Source organism: Vicia villosa, unplaced genomic scaffold (assembly GCF_029867415.1).
Source record: "Vicia villosa cultivar HV-30 ecotype Madison, WI unplaced genomic scaffold, Vvil1.0 ctg.001512F_1_1, whole genome shotgun sequence".
NCBI classification, from domain to species: domain Eukaryota; kingdom Viridiplantae; phylum Streptophyta; class Magnoliopsida; order Fabales; family Fabaceae; genus Vicia; species Vicia villosa.
Genome location: NW_026705645.1, coordinates 124,577 through 147,613, shown reverse-complemented (window position 1 = coordinate 147,613; position 23,037 = coordinate 124,577). Strand labels below are relative to the sequence as shown.

The window sequence follows — 23,037 nt, the reverse complement described above, 5'->3', positions numbered from 1 at the left end:
CTCTGATAATGAAAGCAATAACATCAATGCTTGGTATTCTACATCAATCTTAATTTCTATATTATTCAAGACTGATATAATCGTATCAAACTTGTTGATATAATCCCAGATTGAGATTTTCTCTTCCATCTAGCACGTGTACAATTTAGATTTCAAATAGATCTTATTTGTTAGAGTTTTCATCATGTAATTATTCTCTAACTTTACAATATGCCAATAACTATTTCTTCTTCATTAACTAATAATGCTACACCTCTCATAAGTAGAGTTGTCTCAAAATTTCACTATGCCATAAAAGGCCTACGACAACAAGCGTAGGTGGCGCTGCTATAGGTTTTAGCAGCGCTTTTTGTTTAGGCAAAAGCGCTGTCGTAGGTAGGCCTAAGGCAGCGCTTTTTCTTAAAAAGCGCTTTCATATATAGGCCTAAGGAACCGTTTTTTTTCCTTGAAAAGCGCTTTCTTAGGCCTACCTACGACAACGCTTTTTATGAAAAAGCGCTTTCGTTAGTGTTTTTAATAAACCTATTATTTTTATAATTTCTAAACCTGCATTTTTGGCAGCCTTATTTCATGAACCTGTAATCTACCATTGTTATCCCATAAACCTATAATTTACAATCGTAATCCCGTTATTTCAGTAATCTCATTATTTCAACAAAGAAGCGATTTCGATTATATACAAAAAAGTCATTATAAATTATACCATTACATTATATACCATGGTAATTAATCCAAAATATATATACACCGATTCACATATTTCTAACATGACCAAAACAACTAAACCAATTCACATTACATTATAACAATAAGAAAATCATCCCTAAACAACTAAATCGGTCTTGGTAAACCACTCTAGTTGCTAATCCTTATAATGAAGGGCGTGACATTTTTGCCGGTGAAAATACAACAGTTAACCTGGCGTGATCAAAAAGAGAATAATCTCCAGGCCAAAGTCCTTTCTCCATTTCTCGCGGAAACAACATTACATTCTTCACTTTGAAATCAATGGCTTCTTGCTCCTGCTCAGTATTAGAATTCTCCATGCATTGATCCTTGGATTACTTGCCATCTTGGCTGGAATTGGAGCCCTACAATTTGAGCAAGTGTGTTTTCCTTGCCCAATCCATTTTTGGAAACATTTCAAACAGAAATTGTGCCCACATGAAGTCTGAATCATCATAAACAACAACAACACAATCAATTTCATTATCAATTTCAAAAACCAATAATAATAATCATAAAAAAAAAAAATCTTCAACAGGCTTCACTTCAGATAAAATTCTAACAAATAACAATAAAAATTTAACAAAAACAATTGTTCTTCAACAAGCTTAACCTCAAATCAAATAGTTCAAAATCTTGATCATAACAAACAACAACAACAGCAGCAACAACAACAACAAATCAATTTCAATGTCAAAAATTAATTTTAACAAAACTAAATATTCTTCATCACTTCAGCTAACATCAAATCATTCAAATGAAAACCAATTCAATAATAATAAACATTTAACAAAACCAAATGGTCTTCAACATGCTTCACTCTAGATTAAATCGTCTAAAAAACATCAAATCAATTTCAATCACCAAAAAAAACAATTTAAATTAAACTAAATGTTCTTCAACCCTTAAGTAATCATCAAATCATTCAAAATGAAAATCAATTTAGCAAAATCAAATTTTCTTCAATACTCAATAATCCTATAACTTAATCAAAACAAACATACAACAACATTCATTTTCATTTTCATTTTTATAGAACTAAATGTTTTACAGAACGCTTTAGTTAAGATCAAATTGTTCGCATGATTTCAACATAATGTCACTAAAAATCATAGAAAATCAAACCTAAAAATAACAAATTCCAATCTATAAAAAGGGGAAAACGAAAGAAACTTAGAGTAATAGGCATCTCAAGTAAAAGCATACAGGTAACATATTAACTTATTACTCTCTCGGTGGTGCCTAATGGACAGATAACATATTACTTTCATTAACTTAATCAAACATATTATGTTGTTTTGATTGGAACATATAAGAATATCAAATCATCTAAGTAGAAATAGTAACTCATAGTGAAGAAGTATAAGACTTACTGAAAAACGGAATCAGAAAAGCCGCACAAATCGTAGATGCCACAAGTACTGTTCTAAGAAGAATAAAACCCCAATAAGTACTTGAAATTCTTTCTAGCAGCAATTCCTCTAGACACCTTGCCAACAGATTCATCAACAAAGCATATTTGTTAATTATTAAGGAAAAGTAACCTCAACTTATTTCTAAATTGGATTAAAACATCTCCAATTGTTTGATATATAGTAAACATTCATTATATGCAAAAGGATATTTAGTGAATGGGTTAGTTACCTGAAAAAACATCAAGGAAAACAACATCAGGAATAAATAATTTGTTCTAGAATGAAACTATTAAAATAGCATTGAGAGAGACCAACAAAATTTCATACTTATTGTTGTCCACAATGCAACTTTGGAAGCAAATGCACCTGCCGACATATTCAATGTTATCTGAGACAAAGTGTTATCGCCAAATGTGAGAAATCCCATGATTGCAACGCTTCCATATATCAAAATACACAAAGTAAAACTGTAAAGAAAGAAAATGGTTCAGCAAGGACAAATTGATATATTGTTGTTAAAGTGAAGACAACAAAGTTCGGTATCAAACCATGTTATCAATGCCGTGGTATACTGTTTTTTGTTAGCCATAGACTGGTATATATTTGGAAAAACTGAATGTCCCGACCGATAACACACAAATAATAATCAATATTGTTGCTACAATCCCTCCAACTGAGTATCAAAATCGAAGTTCTAATGAGGATAAAGTAAAATGTAAAATTTGAAAGAAGAAACTATCTCTTTTAGAATTTAGAGAACCTGATAGATATGAGATTACTCGGAGATCCTTCAACTAAACCGTAGGGAGAACAATCAAATCAATGCAAAATACATGAAATCTCAAACATATTACAGAAATTTCAAGATATTCCAAACAAACCAAAGAGAAAACCGCACAATCAAACTAAAAAACTCCAAATACACACAGAGAAAGAGACGTACGGACTCGGGTTTTCCGATGATGTTAGCGACGATGGAGGTGGCTTCGGAGAGGATGGAAGAGGTGTCGATGCCGTCGAGATTGACGTTGGTGGAGAGGTTGAGGCACAACATCTTTTTGTTTCGATATCTCTCTCTCCAAATCAGAGCTAATACTAAAAACCAGTAGTGGAAATGGTAAGGAGGGTCGCGACTTGGATATTTGGCGGAGAATCCGAATCGTCTCCTTTGACATCGGGGTTTCATCACTGAAAACCCTTTGATTTCTCTGAAACGAAGCTATTTAACCTCGCAATACCTTCATCTTCATACACCTGCAAATAGCGAGAGAGGAAGGGATCAAAAATAAAGAAAAGGAACTCATACGAATGATTCACGGTGGAGAGGTAAAACTAAAACCCACTTAGCTTTCAATCAATCTTTATTTTCCTGAAATCCTAGGGTTATGGTTAAATGTTTTAGGGTTCTTGTTGTGGTTACTTAGGGTTCTTGTTGTTATTGTTGTTTGGGGTTTGTGGGAGGAAGGTTTTTCTGGGTTTTATGAGATGAGAGAGGTGCGGCAGTTTGAGAGGAAAAGAAGATAAGAGAGTTGAGAAGTGGAGAGGAGAGAGTTCGTACTGTAGGGGACAAAGAAAATCGTGAAAATGAATTAGGGCTTTGGGATGTTTTGTTTTATTTTTTAAAAATACATGGCCTAAGACAGCGCTTTCAGCAAAAGCGCTTTGTAATAGGGGGCCTTTGCTAGCGCTTTTTAAAAGTGCTTTGAAATGGGGGGCCTTTACCAGCACTTTTTCAAAAGCGCTTTGAAATGGGGGGCCTTTACCATCGATTTTTCAAAAGCGCTTTAGCAAGGGGACCCTTTACCAGCGCTTTTTTTAAGTGCTTTCTTATGTTCCCCTACAACAGCGCTTTTTTTCCTTGTTATTTAGATTTGTTTTTAGCGAAACCTATAGCAGCGCTTTTGCCTAAAAGCGCTTTCGTAGCTGTGCTGCTAAAACTCAAATTTGGCGTAGTGTTTTGAGAGGCCCTATGTAAGAAGTTAAAGTTAACTTCAATTGAATTGTAATTTTTTGTAAGACTTATTTAACAATAACTAAACTCTGTATGTGTATAGAGACATTTTTACCGTAACTTAATCATGAAAAGGTATGAGGCATTGTATTGTATGCCTTGCAAATCCTCAAAAATGGTTATGAGCTTAAGATATAAGATTATCCTCATTTTTAATATTTTAGGTGTTTTGTTCTTTACTTGCCAAAACTTTATGCAACTTTGACCACTGACCAATAAATCATTGTTTTTTCATTAACTAAGAATGCAACATCTAGACATAAAACTATTAGTGCTTGTGCTTTAAGATCTAGTAGCTCTTGGCAATCATCATCCTTAATATTTCAGGTTTTGGTTTTTACTTTACCAAGATTCTATGCGACGTTTGTGAAAAAAAGCAAATTCTTGCAATATATATATATATATATATATATATATATATATATATATATATATATATATATATATATATATATATATATATATATATATATATATATATATATATATATATATATATATATATATATATATATATATATATATATATATATATATATATATGGAGAGAATGAATAAGAATCATTAGATTGAAAAAGGAATGGTTGAGATTAAATTGTGATTTTTAATAAATTATATATCATTAAGAGGAAAGAGAAATTATTAATCAAATTTTAAAAAATATCTTTTAATCTCAACTATTAAATATAAATCCAATGGTTATTATTAGGGGTGGAAATAGGCTAGGCTAGGCTAGGCTTTATAAGGCCTAGGCCTGGCCTACATTAAACTTGAAAGGCCTGAGCCTGGCCTGTGGCCTATAATAGGCTCTCTTTTTTGGCCTGGCCTGGCCTTTTTAAAAGCATGGCCTGACCTGAAAGCCTATATAAAAGCCTATTTTTCATTATGGTTTTCAATTAATCCATATTATTTAAGAAACCTTATAAGCCGTCTTATATATGCATATATAGGTTGGTCTATTTAGCCTTTGTTCTAATATATATACAAATATAGGCTTGCTTATTTAGTCTTTTTTACTAATATACATGCAAATATAAGCCTCTGTTCAACCTATTTTTAATATACAAGAAAATATAGGTCGGCCTATAAGGCTTCATAGGCTTTTTTAATAGCCTAAGCCTAGCCTATTTTATTAAATAGGCTTTTAAAAAAGCCTAAGCCTGACCTTTTTGTTAAAAAAACCTGGCCTGGCTCGGCCTTATATAGGCTAGGCCATAGGCCCCTGTAGGCCGGCCTGGCCTATTCCCACCCCTAGTTATTATTAAATTCTTACAATCTCATATAACTTACTCATTATGTTTTATATATATATATATATATATATATATATATATATATATATATATATATATATATATATATATATATATATATATATATATATATATATAATTCTATTAATTTTAAATTATACTTTCACTCAATTAAAAAATGTAGTTAATTTTATTTAAAAGGAATTTAATTAGAATACACTGATAATGTAAAGAAGTTTTATACCGTCAGTGAATCATTAATTCATTGAAAATGTTGACTTATTTTAATTTTTTTAAAAATAATATAATTGAGTGGTTGTGATGCATTGATGATGTAAAAAATTTTACATTGATAATGCATAGCAACTAAACTCATTTAAAAGATAAAAATCATAAAAATGTTAATAAAATTATCTTTAGTAATATGATGTTTTAAATATTTCTTAACATTGAATTTATTCTCTATCTTTTTTCCCTATATTATTTAATGGCATTAAAAAAAAGTCAATTATCAATAATAAAAAACATCTAAATTTTATACTGGCCAATAAGCTGTTGTTGACTTCTAGTATTTGATGAAAAACCTATTGATTTGTCTAAACTTCAAAAAAAAAAAAAAAAACCAAAAAGCGTCAAATATCAAAAGGATTTCCGTTGCCGGGACTTGAACCCGGGTCTTTCGGGTGAGAGCCGAATATCCTGACCAACTAGACTACAACGGATGCTTGTAGGTTCTTTTACTAGATACAACTTAACCATTAAAACACACGAATAATCCTTGCTGATTCCCCATGTTTTTTCCATGATGATGTTAGAGTAGCTTATAGTTCTTTAACAGTTGTAAAACTATATTACAGATGTTAAACACACATATAATATGTAATGAATTACTATTCTTGTTTGTATGATTGTATCATATTTGTATTAGAAATTAGAAATGAATAATTATGAAGTAGGGACTCCATATATATAGTCTGCTTACAGTAGTACTTAGTTATTAGTTATAACAGAAATGAATTTTTTTTTCATATATTAGAGTTGTTAAACACACAGGTATAATAGTGATCTCCATCAGATTGTAATAAGCCGTATTAGGAAAACATCAAATGATTTCTGCACAATGTAGTGGCACAATTAAGCTATTTTAAAACCATTTGTAGTTAAGCTTGAATAAAAGTTTCTTTTTTTAGTTGTTGCTAGAGCTTTGGCCCTCCATCTCCTTTGAGGAAGTTAGACCAAACAAGCTCTTAGTATAATATAAGAGCTTTTATAGGTAGAGTTACCTTTTGAGATTTCTACTATACAAACAATTAATAAGAGGTTGACCAATCTGACTAATATGCCCTTTGTTAAAAAATACTTTACACATAAAAAAGGGCAATTCTGTAACTAACAAAATCACATACCACTTTTTCAACTTTTCAATAACTAAGCTCCAATTGTTGGTCTCTCATTGGTCCAACTTTTTAACTTTTCAATAACCAATTTTTTCTCCCCAACACACTTCTTCTCTCTCTTACTTAAATTTCAAATTTCTTTTACATTTCATTTTCCCACACTTTCTTACTTTCTTTTAATTATTTTCTATTTAATAACAAAAATTATTAATAATTTTTTTTTTAATTTTAATAAAATTAAATATTTATTTATTTCACGGGTCACTATCAATACAATATTTAATTTATTTTAATCGATCATTACACACTTTCTCTATCTTAATTAAAATTTCAAATTTTCTTCCCACACTTTCTTACTTTCACTTTAATTTTTTTTCTCTATTTATGTATCAACTCTAAAAAATAAATTATTTTTTAATTTTAATAAAATTAAAAATATTGTAATCTCACAGGTCACTATCAGCACAATACTTATTTTATTTTAATCAATCTTTATTTTTATTAGAGAGATAATATCCTTATTTTTTAATTTTTTTTCTTTCTTCATTTCATGATTCTTTTTTTAATGATTATTTAATACAATTAAATTCTGATTATTGTTCATTTTACATTTATATTTAAATATATTTTATATCGTATCAAATAAATTTTTTATTTCACGGGTCATTATCAACAAAATATCTATTTTATTTTAATCAATAATTACTATAAATTGAGAGATAAATTGAGAGATATTTTTTATATAATTATTTAATATAATTAAATTTATATGATATTTTTCATTTATAATTAAATTATTTATTTTAAATTTATACGTATCTAATTAAATTTCATACAATATTAAATAGCGGAAGCACGGGTATCTTACTAGTATTACATAACTTTTTGAAGTTAGGCCAAACAAGCTCTTACTAGGAAGTCTACTACATCATTTTTTTTTTTAATAGTTTTACATCATTTCTTGAGATTTTTTGAAAGTTTAGTATTAAATAGTTTAGACCCGCACGGGTATCTTACTAGTATTACATAACTTTTTGAAGTTAGGCCAAACAAGCTCTTACTAGTAAGTCTACTACATCATTTTTTTTTTTAATAGTTTTACATCATTTCTTGAGATTTTTTGAAAGTTTAGTATTAAATAGTTTAGACAAAACTTTGACATATAACATACATTACATTACTCCCACACACTACAATACATATCAAAGTGTTCTTTCTTAAAGAGGGAATTTAAACAGAACTAAGAGGATACAAACTTATTATAACACGGTGAAGTCTTCTACATACATCACCAAATAGGAACTATTTTCCTATAACAAGAACTTATTGCAAATAGTCCACACATTTTCTGTCTCCATAGCAAGGCAAAAACAGAACTAGGTAGCTAATACGAAGCATAGGATTTGTTTTCAGCAGGTTGTATTTGACCCACCATGGCAGCAGAAACTATTCTGTCCATTCCACACATACCATGCCCTCTACAAAGCTTGTAATACCCCTTTTCTCCCCATTGTTCCCCCCACGAATTCTTGATGATCCAATACGGTTTCTTCCTAAGCCGAAGAATGGAGAAACCCTCTGCATTATATCCAACTAGCAATACACCATGGTTCAACCTATTCTTGCTGCATATTAGAGGACAAGATACACCACCAGCGTATGTTTGCATGAAAACCGCATTCAACCCAACTGCACATTATCAGTTTATCGTTTCAGTATCAGTGTTTGAGTATCAGTATCTGTGTCTGAGTTCTGCGTGTAAGAACATACACATAATGAAATTGTTTAAATAATTAAGGGACTTACTTGCAAGTGGACCATTATTAACTAAATATGCAGCAATTTGATTCTCATCCACAGGAATATTAGTGAAATTTGTAACTCTAACAGCTACTTTGTTTCGATCAAACTTGCATTCTCCTTGAGCACCGGTGTACGGGTATGAAGTTTCCTCCTCTAATCCACCAGCTTCCATCAAATAATCATAGGCAGTTGTCATAAGACCTCCATTACAACCATTGTCACATGATGCCGTAGCTAGGTCACACTTGTTGTCACAGTCCACAAGTTGTTGTTCACTAAGACTCACGAGCTTGCCAGTGGCAAGAAAATTGGCTCCTTCTATTGATCCTGTAGTGCTAAAAGCCCAACAAGATCCACATTTACCCTACATCAAATCAAGCACACAAAAAATAAGAATACAACATGATTCCAAACATGCATGTGAAACAAATTAGTATAATCTCATGTACCTGGGTCTTGATTCCAGTTACAGCTCCCTTTTCTCTCCAATCAAAATTCTCCGGCAAGCCTTCTACATCCAACGGTGGCGCTATTCCGCCGGCAGCATTACTCAAAGGAAAACCGCCTTTAAAGCCGGTATAAAAACGTTCAAACTCCTCCTCGGAGAGATCAGAGAATTGTGTGACGCCGTGGATGGCGGTGGGATCAAGTGCTTGGTGTTCCGCGGCCTTCACCATGTTTTTGGCGAAAATTCCGAGACGTAGTAGGTACTCTTCTCTGGTGGAGTATGTTTTGGAGTAATCTTTCATAAAAAGTTTGAACTTCTTCTCTGTGGTTAGAAGATTGTTGTCTTTGAGCTCGAGCTTTCTAGCTACGTCTTGAATCAAGGTTTCATGATGGAGGGAAGTTGATAGGGTTAGAGCACAGAGGAAGATTGCAACCCGTGAATAGCATGTGAGAGCCATGTTTTGTTTCGCCACCGTCTTTGTGGTGCTGCTACCTACTTCTGTTTTGCTCTGCTTGCTTCGCGGCGGCTTCTTCCACGGAACTTGGGTTGAGTAATGGCGATTTTGAGCTGATGATGCGGTGTGTTTATGTAGGTGATGTATGGCGGTGAATGAGATAAAGGGTATAACTGTAAATAAATTCTGTGAGGAAATAAGGTGGCAACATACAATGATGAAGCTCAGCATGCAGGTTAACACGTGGAGTTAGACTAGGTTGAGAATCTACTATATAAGACAATTGCATGAATATGCACTTCTATTTTTTTTAAGCAGCAAGAGAAAGCATTATTTCAAAAGGGCATAACACATGGCAAAAGGCAGTACAATCCAAACACATAGCAGGTCACTGGGAGCATTCACCTATACCAGGACAAAAAAGCATTCATCTATATACCAGTTCAAAATTACTTTTGGCAAGTTTGTAAATACACCAACACCAGAAATAAACACTTTTGAGACACTAAACCAGTTACAAATTAAAACCTAAAGACAACTTAAAAAATACCAGCACCAAAAATCATTCTTAAGAGCCATCCATTCCAAAATATAAGCCAAAATCGCAGGAAACTTAGCAGAACTGCTACGCCACAATAGCAAAAAAAGTAGAGCACGAGCAACTGAAAGGCGCCAAATAGGAACTAGCTTACGAAGACCTTTCCAAATCATCGCACGAACACAGATTCATAATTCCAGAATTTTGAATGCAGAACCTCAATAGGCAGAAAAATAGAATATAGGGTTCGCTAAACTCCACAGCTTTTTAGATTCGCAAAGCTGCCCCCAACCAAACAAGCTCCCTTGAAAAAGCAAGTTGCCGATATATATATATATATATATATATATATATATATATATATATATATATATATATATATATATATATATATATATATATATATATATATATATATATATGACAACCAGTTCACCTTGAAACCCCACACTCCATTTTCAATCTTCTCTAAGCGATGTAGGCTTGGGATTTGAGGAGGAGGGAATCCATTGACTAGGGTTTCTCGATCGCAATGGCTGTTTTGAAGTCACTTCCTGGGTTCAGTCCTCGGTCAAGCAGGTACCTTTTCATCTCGTCTGTGGTGGAGACTTTGATAACTTCCCGGTTGAACCGACCGAGGTGTGCTCGAAGGGGTTCGTCTGCCCCTGGACGATCGCTTCTAGGGATGCCTCATATTTCGAGTGTCGTCGAGAGGCGGTGAAGTTGTTGGAGAATTTCTTTTTCATTTCTCCCCACGAATGGATCAAATTCGATAGTAGGCTCTTACCCCAAGTCATTGTGCCCTTCCTGAGCGTCGTAGGAAAGAGGTGACACTTGATAGCTCCGGAAACGATACGATAGTAGAGCATAGCCTTGATGTTTTCAATATGTTCGTCTGGATCAGTTGTAACGTCGTAGAGGTCTAGAACAAGGGGTTTTTCCTTTCCAGTATGGAGTCGGGCCCTCCTAATTGCTCTAGAGAACAGGCCACGGGGCTCATCCTCGTTGCTTTTGATTGGCGATGGGGTGTAGTCGTGGCGAGGGCGTTAGTAACAGAGAGGAGGGTTCCTGTCTACGACCTTGTTTTTCTTGGGAGGTGGAGAGGGTTTTTCCCTGCGCGGGGGGGGGGGGGGGGGGGGGGAGGAGGGGCGCGTTCCTTTGCCTTGGTGACTGTCGGCATATTTCGCTCCAGTTGGGGTCCTCGAACTCGTGGGAGAGGGGATACACTCGGGGACTCATGGCGCTTTCGTTCCTGTATGAGGATTGGGGATGGCGTGTCATCCTTCCGAGGAGAAGATGTGTGGGATCTGGGACGTTGGATCCTCCGAGGAGTTATCGGGGATCGCGTGGAAGATCGGGATCGAGGGCGTCTCCGCGGGGGAGAATGTGACCGCTTTCTCTTTTCCATTGTAATGCTTCGCTGGTTCTACTGGAACAACATGAGGTTGGTTCGGTTGATGGCTCTGCAGAGGGCCGTCGTAGCCGGATCACCGTTGGGCAGAAAGGGAATGTCCACATAGATGGGCTGGTTGTCATTCTGCTGATCGTGCAGACGCAAGGACACTTGGGTCGAGGAGAAGGTAGCTTGTTTGTCCCTCAGGTCGATTTGTATGTTGGCCGCAGTGGCGTTCTCGATCAGTTTGGTGAGACGGAAAGGGTCACCGTTGTTGTCGTTGTTGTTACTAGCCATGATGATCGATAGGTTGATTGAAATTTCTTTGATCTTGTGCTAGGAAAGATGGGGAAGCAAAGATTCCCACAGACGTCGCCACTGATCGTACCTGATCAGACTGGATCGTCAATGGCCTTCAATGACTGGACTTTATGTGAATGGGGGGTGTACCTGCAAGATACTCCGATGTCAAAGTAAGAAAGAGAGCAAAAGAGTGCAAGTACAGATAATAGGTGAGAGTGAATGAATACATGACCCTCTAGTGAAAGAGGGTATTTATAATCCCCAGCGCTGGGCCAAGGTCTTCGTTTTGGGCTGAATGAGCAGGCCTAAAAGGAGACTTACAGGATCTACATGTGTAGTGGAGATCAACACGTGGTCTCCATCCTGGGTCAATCCTCCCGAAGTATTAGGGGAGACACGTTCTTCTCATGAGTGCGTAGATTCCACAATATCCGGAGAATTGGAAGTGATGGAGACACACGAGGAGGAAGAATCCTACGAGCAGATGGAATTGCTCAGGTGATATGTCTGACTGAGGCCCTGTCCGAGGGCTAGCTCGAGTCACATACCTACTCGTAAGGTATGTGAAATCGACTGATCTATCCAAGGGAGCTCCCTGCTCGGTGATTGGACAGGTGCAAGCCTGCGCGAGAATATTCAATGGCACAACTTAAATTGTCACTTAATTTAAGTAATAACTTTCAACTCCTGTCTCATCGGAAAATCTAAATCATATACAACTATATTTCCAAGGGACATAGATAGTTTTATTTTTTAAATTAAAATTAATTAAAATATAGAATTAAATTAATAATAATAAAATAAATAAGTAAATATATAAAGAAAATTATAAAAAATATCATTCATTTTAGCTTTCATAAAACATGGGTTTGAAAGGTTCTATGAATTGCTTAAAAAATGGTTAGTTAGTGAGTGGGATAATTAATTATTAAAGAAGAGATTAAAAGAAAAAATGACTTGTTAGTGAAATAATAATAATTTGTTAGTCGGATCAATAATATACAAAAGTTGGAAAATATTAGTATCTACAAAATTTATAATGTGAACAGAAGAAAAAGAAATGAATAAATAAAATATAACTCTAAATGTTATGAAGCATAGAAAAAATTGAAAAATTTACGGTTTATTCTATTAGTGCCATGTTTTTTAAAGAAAAATGTTTTCAATGAGATTCGAACCGCGACCACATGTTTTAAGCTCCGGAAAAGTTGATTTCAACTCCTTTTTTTACAAGCTCCTTTTATTCAATTTTTTGTCTTTAAAAAGAGCTACTTTTTTTTCATAAGAGCTTTGTAAATATGTGTTTGGTCCTACATCTCCTTATAAGGAGATGAAAAATAGATAAAAAGTTGGGCCAAGCAAGTGAAATAATAATAAGAGTTAATAGCCATTTACCCCTTGCCATATAGACGAGTTTTGATTTCACCACAAAAAAAGAGCTCAGTAGTGACGTGATTATCACGCCACAAACAGAAAAAACACTTCACAAATCATTATTTGCGACGTGATCATTCACGTCGCAGGAGGCAAGGTGGCAACTTTTAGTGACGTGATTTTCACTTCACTAATTAGTGAAGTGAAAATCACGTCGCAACATTTGGACCAGAGTTTAATAAACCTAACAAACCTAAATTATAAAAATTTAAACAAAAATCAAATAAAAAAATTTCAAAAAAAACATACGTTTTCTCTAATCTACTCCTTCCTCTTCTTCTTCTCCTTCTTCTCCTTCTTCTCCCTTCAAAATCCAAAAAAAAAATATAGAAATTAACATTATATAAATACAGATGACTATAAATCAGAGTTCTAAATAAATACAGATGCAATTTACCTTATGATTCAAAAGAGCAAGTTTGAAAATGGGTATGAAAATGAGCAAGTTTGAAAATGGCTTTGAACAAAAGAGCAAGGTGTTTGGAAGAGAAAGCAGAAAATGGGTTTTCTGCAAAATTTGTTAAGGTAAGGGTCTGGGGGAGAGAAGGGTAAAGCGTGTACGTATAACACCTTTAGCGACGTGAATTTCACTTCGCAACATTTCCACGTGAAATTCACGTCGCAACCTACCCAATAGTATAATATCAGATTCTCTGACTGCACATGCCAACTGTGACTGACTTGCGACGTGAAATACACGTCACTACTTCCCAACAGTAATAATTAAATTCTCTCACTGCAATAAAGACTGTACAGGTCAGACCAATTTAATTTTTTTTTTAATTTTATTGTTGCGACGTGATTTTCACGTCACAACTATCTTTTTAAAAAAGCAATTTCTGACAGACCCAATATTTACGTTATGCTTGATATTTTAATATTAAAATTAGTAGTGACGTGATATTCACGTCGCAACTAGCTTTTATTACTCACGTGATTTTCACGTCACTATATTACGTGGCTATACAACCTTTTTCTTGTAGTGTTTACCCCTTTTAAAAAAAAGTTTTAGATTATTCCCTATAATTTTTGGGCACCCCCTAAACGTGTAAAAATCATGGGGGTAATTCAAAAAAATACATTTTACAGATGGGTGATTTTTTCTCTTAGGGGGTAAAAGACTTGGAATTTTAAAGTTGTAGGCGTAATCTAAAACTGTTGTTTTTTTTTAAAGGGAGTCGCCTATATGACAGGGGCCTAAATGACTATTAACCCTAATAATAATTTGTTAGTAGGATCAATAATAATAAATAATTGAATTAATATAAAAAATATGAAATTTTAAAATTATTCTTAATTTTAGGAAATCTTTTTTTAAATAACTAAGTTTTTCAAAAAAATTACACTCATAACTAAATTTTCAAATTAATTACATAAATAACTATTTTTTTTTAATTATTTTAACACATTATCGCCGTTTGCATTGACGGAATTATAAATTGTGGCGGTTTAATTGTAATTTTGGTGACAAGTTGCAAAATGATAAGATGTTCAGATAAAGTTAAGTTGTTAAATTTTTTTTTTCTTTGTCTAGCTGTATAAGGCACATGCTATTATGGATGAATGTAGAGTAAGAATTTGACGGTATCTTGAAGGAATATTGGCCGTGCAAAATGGAAATAATCAATCTAATTGACCAAGGAAATGATAAAATGCACTTTATGGATGGAAATAACAAATTTTGTCAAGTTCTCGAAATACGAAAAAAATCGATTTTATTTTTAAATTCGTAAAAAACCGAATTCTTTCGAAAACACGAAAGTCAAGTTTTTCGAGAATACGATAAAATTGAATTTTTCCATAAATACAAAAATCGTCTTTAATCGGAATAAAAAAACAGTATTTTTTAGAAATACGAAAAAATAGTATGTTTTTGAAAAAAAAATGAAAAATCAACTTTTTTTCTCGAAATATGAAAAAACATTTTTCAGAAATATGAAAAATCGTTTTTTAAAAAAAAATACAAATTTAAAGTTAACCGTAAAAAAAAATTCAAACATAAAAAATTTATTTTGATGTTTGAAACTGATTTTAAATTAAAATTTGATTATAAATTTTAAAATCAATTATAAAATATAATTATGGATAAACTGATTTTATAATCGGTTATGTAAAATTATAACTATTTAAATGAATTGGCTATGATATCTGATTATAATAAATGATTATAAATTAGATATATGCGTGAATAGTCCATCCATAATCATCTCTAGCCACCAGTATTGAATTTCTATGCATAGATGGTTGGAACGAGGGATGTCTTTATATCAAAAAGCAGAGTATTACTAGTTACTTTGGCTACTTAGTGTGTGTTTGGTAAAGTGGTGGTATAGCGCTACCGCACGTTTGCACCGCAATTTTAAGAAGCTACCAGTTGTAGCTTTTGTGTAACGTGCGACAATTTTCTTTGGAAGCCAAACACAGGCTTAATGGGAATGGGATATTCTTTTTCTTTTGATGATTATCAATTTATTTATGGAGCTAAATTAGACACAAAGTTTTGCTCTTGCTGAGGGTGTAGTGTAGGTTCAGATGTAGTTCCTCTTTTGGCTTTGTGTAAGTGCTAGTGCTACTTTATTGCTTATGGTGCGTTCTACTTTATGGTTTGAGGCACTGTACCTCTTTTTGAAGTGAGTTGAAGTACTCATTGTACTCTCTTTGTTTATAGTATTAAAAATCTATGTCGTCAAAAGAAGAAAGATACTTTGATACAATATAGGTATTTTTTAATAGGGGATATCAAAATATGGGATATATTTATTTAGGTTGTCAGTCACCTTGATACAAAACCAAACATTGAAAATCAAAATTCCTGCAAACACATGCATATTGAGGCATAGCCCTACAACAGTGGCTAATACAACAAAAACATAAATTAAATATAGAAAAGCAACCCTCTAAACAGTATTAATCAAAGACTGACGAAATATATCTGTGAAGAATCCCTTGTATAGTTTCTTGTGTGGTGTTGGTGGTGGTGGCGAGGAGTGGTGGACAAGGTGAGGATGACGGTAGGTGTGCTCTGGTGGTGGAGGGAGAGATGGGTACTTGTATGGCTTCTTATGTGGTGGTGGTGGCAGTGGGTAATGGTAGACGGGGTAAGGATGACGGTAAGTGTGCAGTGGTGGTGGTGGAGAAGATGGGTACTTGTAAAGTATCTTGCGTGGTGATGGAGGTGGAGGGGAGTTGTAGACTAGGTGTGGGTGAGGGTAAGTGTGAACTGGTGGCGGTTGAGAGTGGTAGACTGGGTGTGGATGAGAGTAGGTGTGAACTGGTGGAGGTGGATGCGATGAGTAAAGGTATGGATCCTTTGGTGGTGGCGGTGAGGAGTAAGAATAGTCTTTTGCTGAAATTTCAGATGGGAAACCGAGGAAGAGCATGGCTAATGCAAGAATGAGAGAAGCAGAGGAGGCCATTAGGGACCTCATTGTTTTACTTACTAGTTTGTTTTGTTTCTGTGAAAGAATGGTGGTGGTGCAACCCCATTTTATAGGTAAATTCTTAAAGCATCTTTATTAGTTTACTTTACTTTTTAAGAAACATGCATTATGCATTATGTATACAATCATATTAAATTATACTATAAGGCTGGCAAACTTTGAATTATTACTTATTCTTATTGTTTTTTTCGAACAATTCGATCATAAAAAAAAGTGGATGTCCTCATGAACAAATAGTGGTTGTCCGCATCATTGTTTTTGGGATGATTGCCACCCAAATTGCTCTAATTTAGGACGTTACTTTGGTTTGGCAGCATCGAATAGCAAGGGCTAAAGAAATTTTGACACCAGCTTGGTTTTAGTTTACCCAAACTGAAAAGATAAAAATATTTTTAATTTATATATATATATATATATATATATATATATATATATATATATATATATATATATATATATATATATATATATATATATATATATATATATATATATACTAGTAACAAACCCGTGCATACGCACGGGTTCTAGTCGGTCACGCGTATTGTTTTTTCAGATAATAATTGTTGTTTATAAAAAATATATAATAAGAACAAAATTAATATTTGAAGTAAATTATAAACGATTTTGAAAATAAAATCGCATGATATTTAGTAATTATTTAACAACTAAAATGTATGATTAGAAAAAGAAATAAAAAAGAAAAGTCAAAGGATGAGAAAAAATTGTGACATTAATAAAGGTTTTTTTTGAGAAAGCAAAATTGAATATCCAGTAAATATAATAATAAGGAAATAGTAAAATGTCAAAATGTTTGTTTTTTGACATCATTTAAAAAAAATACAGAAATTAGTAGTATTTTTTTTAATATAAAAATAATATCGTCTATAAAAATATTTGAGTTAATCATAGATTGTTTTTCCGTATTTTGACATCAGTTATAAAAATATTTGAATCAGTAGTACATTTGTCCCCGTATATAAAAATAATACCAAAATATTAGTAAACTTTGTCCCCGTATATAAAAATAATACCAAAATATTAGTAAAATATTTGACATTATATCATTCTCATATTAGTGAAATGTTTTCCTGTATACAAAAATATTCTAGTATTAGTGAAATGTTTCCCTATCAATTATTGTGTTTTAACAAATTTAAAATATAATACTAAATATTTCCCATGCAAAGTATATTCTTTCTCCCAAAGAGATGTGTTTTCAACTAAAGTATATTTTAGAAGATGATGAATAATAATGAGATGAATAGTTTTGCTGCTGCTATATAAAAATATATACTACTATCTCTTAAGATTTAAGATGTCAAACTATTCAAATTCAAATTAAAATACTCAACTATTCAGTCTTTGAAACTAATATTCATTTTTATTCAAGATAGCATCAATTTCATCAAATATAATAACATGCAAATCACTTTCATCCAATAAAAACAGAGAACATGATAAATGAATTATCTTATAGATTAGAACTTAAAGACCATGCAATGCATATATATCCATCACCTAAGGTCCTCTGATCCTGTTCATCATCAGCTTTCTATAGGTCCCTTACATTTTTATCTTCAGTTTCACCCAAAAATTTGCTCAAAACTCCAGGGCCATTTATAATCTAATACAGGTAAGAAAAGGATCAACCACCGAAACTATAGTAATCAGGCATTGACCTTAGAAAGCAAAACATATATTTCCCATTCAATTTTAAAATTATTCAAACATGTCAATCAGTTAAGGAATCTAAAACAAAGAAAAAATTAAGATTTCCAAAAAGTATGTTAGTGCAGAAGGCATAAAAGCATGGTGAGAACTGATAATATGTCAGGAGAAAGTTACAAAATTTTGTGTGAAAAATAATAGTAGAAAAAGGATAAAGTACCAAATAAAAGAAAAAACAGTATAACCTTGAACTTGAGAAGGGCTCCCAACATTCAGTATTTACAAACTGATTTAAATTCACAAAATACAGTTACAATTACAACCACAAAGTGAAAAAGAATGATAAAAATTAGAGTAGATAAATTAATTTAGGTAGTCTATAGACTGGCAATGTCATTTTAATGGTCTCAGAAACCTGTTCTTCTTTAGCTTTAACCTGAGCTTGATAAGCCAAATTCTGTGTCTTGCAACCACCACAATGAGGAACATAGACACAAGGTGCATCTACAGTATCAAGATGAGGAGTTAAAGTTTCAAGCTTAGTTGCTTCAGCATAAATACCCTTTTTTCGAGTGATACGTCCGATGAAGCATTCACCGGGAAGTGTACCAGATGGATCTGCCGTTAGAGAGGGTATCAAAGAAATATTAGCATCCATAAACTTGTGCACAACCAATGTGTACAAGATCTCTTCCAAAGCTGTCTTCCTTTCATTAGCCTTCACCTCGGCAATTCTCCTAGAAAAGTTTAGAAGACAGAACAATGGTTAACACCAAACCAAACTTGATTTACAATTTAATGTTGACATATAGAAAAAACAGCATACATAAAACATAAAGTAGACTAAGATGTATGAACTCAATGTTTTAAACCATCTCCCTGCCATATGTGTGCCATTTACTCCTTTGAGCTCATGTAAATAGCAAACAATTCAGTTTTTCAAGAGATACTTCAATTGCCCTTTTCCTTTAGTATTCTACAATAAAAGTAACAAATACTTAGTTGAAATCAAACCATCAAAAAACTAAAAACAAAACATAGAACAACACAAATATAAAGTTTTTGAAAGTTGTAGTTAGTCCATCTCTTTTCCACCACACGAATCGATGTAGTAACAGTAATAGACATGTCAATATTGTTTCTTCCTTCCCATTCCTGCAACACCAACAAACTACCACATGGACGTAATAAACACGCAAATCACCCCGCAAGTGAATAAACACCCAAATCACCCCGCAAGTGAATAAACACGCAAATCACACAAAAAACAACTGAAATAGAAAAATTATTAAAGTACCAACAATTTTATTCACAAGCAATGAAAACATGACTGGGTAAAATACCATAGTTATTTGTTTAAATAAGAAGCTGTATGTTTGCAATTTCAAGGGTCTAAAACACTATAAAATTATGAACTGACCATTCAGATACACACTCCTCGCAGAACATGTGTTTACAGCACAAAAGGATAGGATCATGCATCTTCTCTTGGCATACAGCGCAAAGATCACCAGCAGCAGTTACCTGCATTTAGATACTCAACTTAGAATCACTAGTAAAAAAGGCTAGTGAGAAAAAGTATCTGACTATACAAATATCAGTATATACACTATACAAAGTTGTTCGTTAACCAATCACTTTAAAAATATAAGAAAACCACAATCCAACAATTAGAAAGCAATGTAAATGCAAGATTTATCCGATGTAGGCAGCTTGGTTGGTGAGACGAGGGACATAGACAAAGTTCTAACCAAACTGGTGTCATGAGGTATTATATTTTGTTCTGTAGTGAATACAAACATATACAACATCTATTTTTACTATAAGAAGAAAACAAGCCCTTAAAAACTTTGAAGATCTAAGCACAGAAGGATAAAGAGCACAAACCTTGAAAATCTGAGCATATCATATACCTGAACATCCGATAAATGCCAAGCATTACGACTTCCACCATGATTCAGAGCATCTAATGCTTTTCCGAAACCCTAATTTTGTGCATCTTCATTTTTATAGGATTTCCAAACCCGGATTTCGTGCATAGTTATAGACTTTGATTAGGGCTTCGTTCTCAAAGTGTTGCAGAGAGTATCATTACAGTTTGTAAAGAAGAAGAGGAAGAAGGAAGAAGAAGAGGAGGAAGAAGAGGGAGAATAAGAATGAAACGTTCCGGAGAGAGAAAGAGAGAGAAAGAGAGAAAGGAAGAGAGAATGAGTGAAAGGACAGAGAGAAGAAATTGAAATTTGAAATTGAGATAATGATATACAGTTCAGCAATAAAAGGGTATTATTTTGTTAAAAATGAAAAGACATTTTTTGCCCCAAAAATATTAATTTAAACTAAGATAATCAAAGGGTATTTTGGTGAAATCCAGAACAGTAAATTTTCTTATATTATAGATATATATATATATATATATATATATATATATATATATATCATATTTTTCTTCTAAAAGATAGACTATTTAGTATCACCGTTTGATCAATTATTTTAACGGTTTAGATTTGGTTCAAAATAAACTTTGACACCTTGGTGTCATTTGATCCTATCCCATATATATATATATATATATATATATATATATATATATATATATATATATATATATATATATATATGGACCATACCAAACTATTGTACTATGATACTGAAACTTTCAAACCAAACTCTCAGAGATTGCTTAAGACCATAGAGAGACTTATGTAGCCGACAAGCCATAGTTGATGACTCCCCTGAGCAACAAACCCAGTTAGTTACTCCATATATACTTCATCTTCAAGATCACCATGTAAAAATGCATTTTTGATGTCAAGTTGATAAAAAGGCCAGTGTCGAATGATTGCAATGCCGAGAAGAAGTCTAATTGATGCCATTTTGTCTACAAGCGAGAAAGTATCACTTTAATCTTACTAAAAAAATATGAGGTCTCTCTATGAGCTTTAAATCGATCAATCTTACTATTTGGACCGACCTTCATAGCATAAAGCCAACAACAATCTACCAAAGACTTTCTAAGGGAAGAGGAACCAGTTCCCATGGACCACTGCTTTGGAGAGCACACATCTCATCAATCCTTACTTGTCTCCATTCAGTGTGAGATAATGTTTCACCTAGAGTATTAGGAATAGAAACAGAAGACAAAGAAGACATGCAGGTATAATGCAAAGGAGAAAGATAGTGATAACATAAAATCAATATAATATGGAGAGGGATATCATATTTGATCTACCATTTTAAAAGGCAACCTAAATACCAGACTCGGGCTAAAGGATCGAATGCGATGATGGAGGCAACATCAGAGGAGAGGTTGCAATGATCTCAGGGACAAATACGACAAACTTTGGGTGTCGATGGTGATATGTCTGTAGTGGTCGAGAAGTGGGACTCCCGTAGGTATATATAGCTGGTCAGGCACCCAGAATGATATGGAATAATAGTAGACATGACATTAATTGAGTGATGGGTATTGCTAAGGACAGATGAATGCATGCAATTTATAAGGTAACACACTGTTAGCATCCCCCCAAAATCGGAGTGGAACGTTACCATGGAGAAGAAGGGTCATAGTGATTTCTACGAGATGTCTATTTTGCATTTGGCTAGCTACCTCATTTTTTTGAGGTGTGTGAATTGTACTCAAAGGTAGAGATAGTACGTGAGAGACTTCAAACATTATAGCGAATTAAAGCATGAATTACACGTAAATGTTGGAGGCAACTTGGGAGGGGGTCAACGAGGGAGCATGTTATACTTGGGACACACTTTGTGAGAGACACACCACATCTCCACCTAAAACTTTAAGGTGATAGGTGCGTGAGTTCTCTCATGTTGGAATATATTATTTCTATTTGTATTATTTCCCTATTTGTATTATTTCCCTTTATTCTCCTTTAAGGAAAGAATTAATATCATTATTGTATTACCATTATATATACCAGCCTAGAGCTGAGGAATAAAAAAAATAGCTTTTTTACCATTCCTTTCAATATGGTATCAAGAGCTCTGGGTTAGGGTTTACTGTAAAGCTTCCACAACAGCTTCCGATTGACATACCCGTTTAATCCCCTATGGCGAATCACGACACGAATTGGCCCGCTCTAGGTTTTGCCTACACCGGATCCAATGATGGCGGTGGCGGTGGCCGCGGTGATGGTGGCGGCCGCGATAACGATGGTGGCCGCGAAAATGACAATGGTGGCGGAAACGGCGACGAAACATCGGGTGACACAAACAATGGCAGTTATTTCAATATAGGCGACAATGACCAAGAGGGTTCCTCATACTCCCTCAAGGTCAATATTCCTAAGATGAATGGGAATAACTATAATGAATGGGCCCAGACAGTTCGCTTGGTATTGGATAGCAAAGGGAAGTTGGGTTTTCTAACTGGAGCAGTAGCTGAACCGGCAGTAGGAGACCCTCTTTACAAACAATGGAAATCTGAAAACTCCTTGATTATTGCGTGGTTGGTAAGCTCTATGGAAACTGGAATAGGTAAGCCTTATATATTTTTGCCTTCTGCAAAGGATGTATAGGAAGATGTTAAGGAAACATACTCTGATATTCAAAACTCTTCCCAAATTTTTGGTTTAAAATCAAAGTTATGGCATGCGAAACAAGGGGACATGAATGTTACTGCTTATTACAATGAGTTGTTGACCCTTTGGCAAGAGTTGGATCTATGTTATGATGACAATTGGAGGTGTACAGAAGATAATGTTTTGTTTCTCAAAAGACAAGAAAATGATCAT

General features: G+C 33.6%; 1 protein-coding gene, 1 non-coding gene and 1 pseudogene across 2 annotated transcripts; all 3 read right to left on the bottom strand.

The window, feature by feature from the left end:
* Positions 1 to 6,054: 6,054 nt before the first annotated feature.
* TRNAE-CUC (transfer RNA glutamic acid (anticodon CUC)) lies at positions 6,055 to 6,127 on the bottom strand. Its single transcript has one exon. It is a non-coding gene; the product is annotated as a tRNA-Glu (tRNA).
* A 1,829-nt stretch (positions 6,128 to 7,956) lies between these two features.
* On the bottom strand, positions 7,957 to 9,623 carry LOC131635577 (probable cysteine protease RD19D; annotated as a pseudogene).
* A 6,263-nt stretch (positions 9,624 to 15,886) lies between these two features.
* LOC131635565 (extensin-like) lies at positions 15,887 to 16,643 on the bottom strand. The gene has a single exon (XM_058906194.1). It carries the CDS (start codon positions 16,601 to 16,603, stop codon positions 16,073 to 16,075), a length of 531 nt encoding a protein of 176 aa, XP_058762177.1. The 5' UTR covers positions 16,604 to 16,643; the 3' UTR covers positions 15,887 to 16,072.
* Positions 16,644 to 23,037: the final 6,394 nt, after the last annotated feature.

Bases quoted from the DNA above. Each gene is read 5' to 3' on its own strand.
- LOC131635565 (XM_058906194.1), bottom strand. From the start codon at position 16,603: ATGAGGTCCCTAATGGCCTCCTCTGCTTCTCTCATTCTTGCATTAGCC.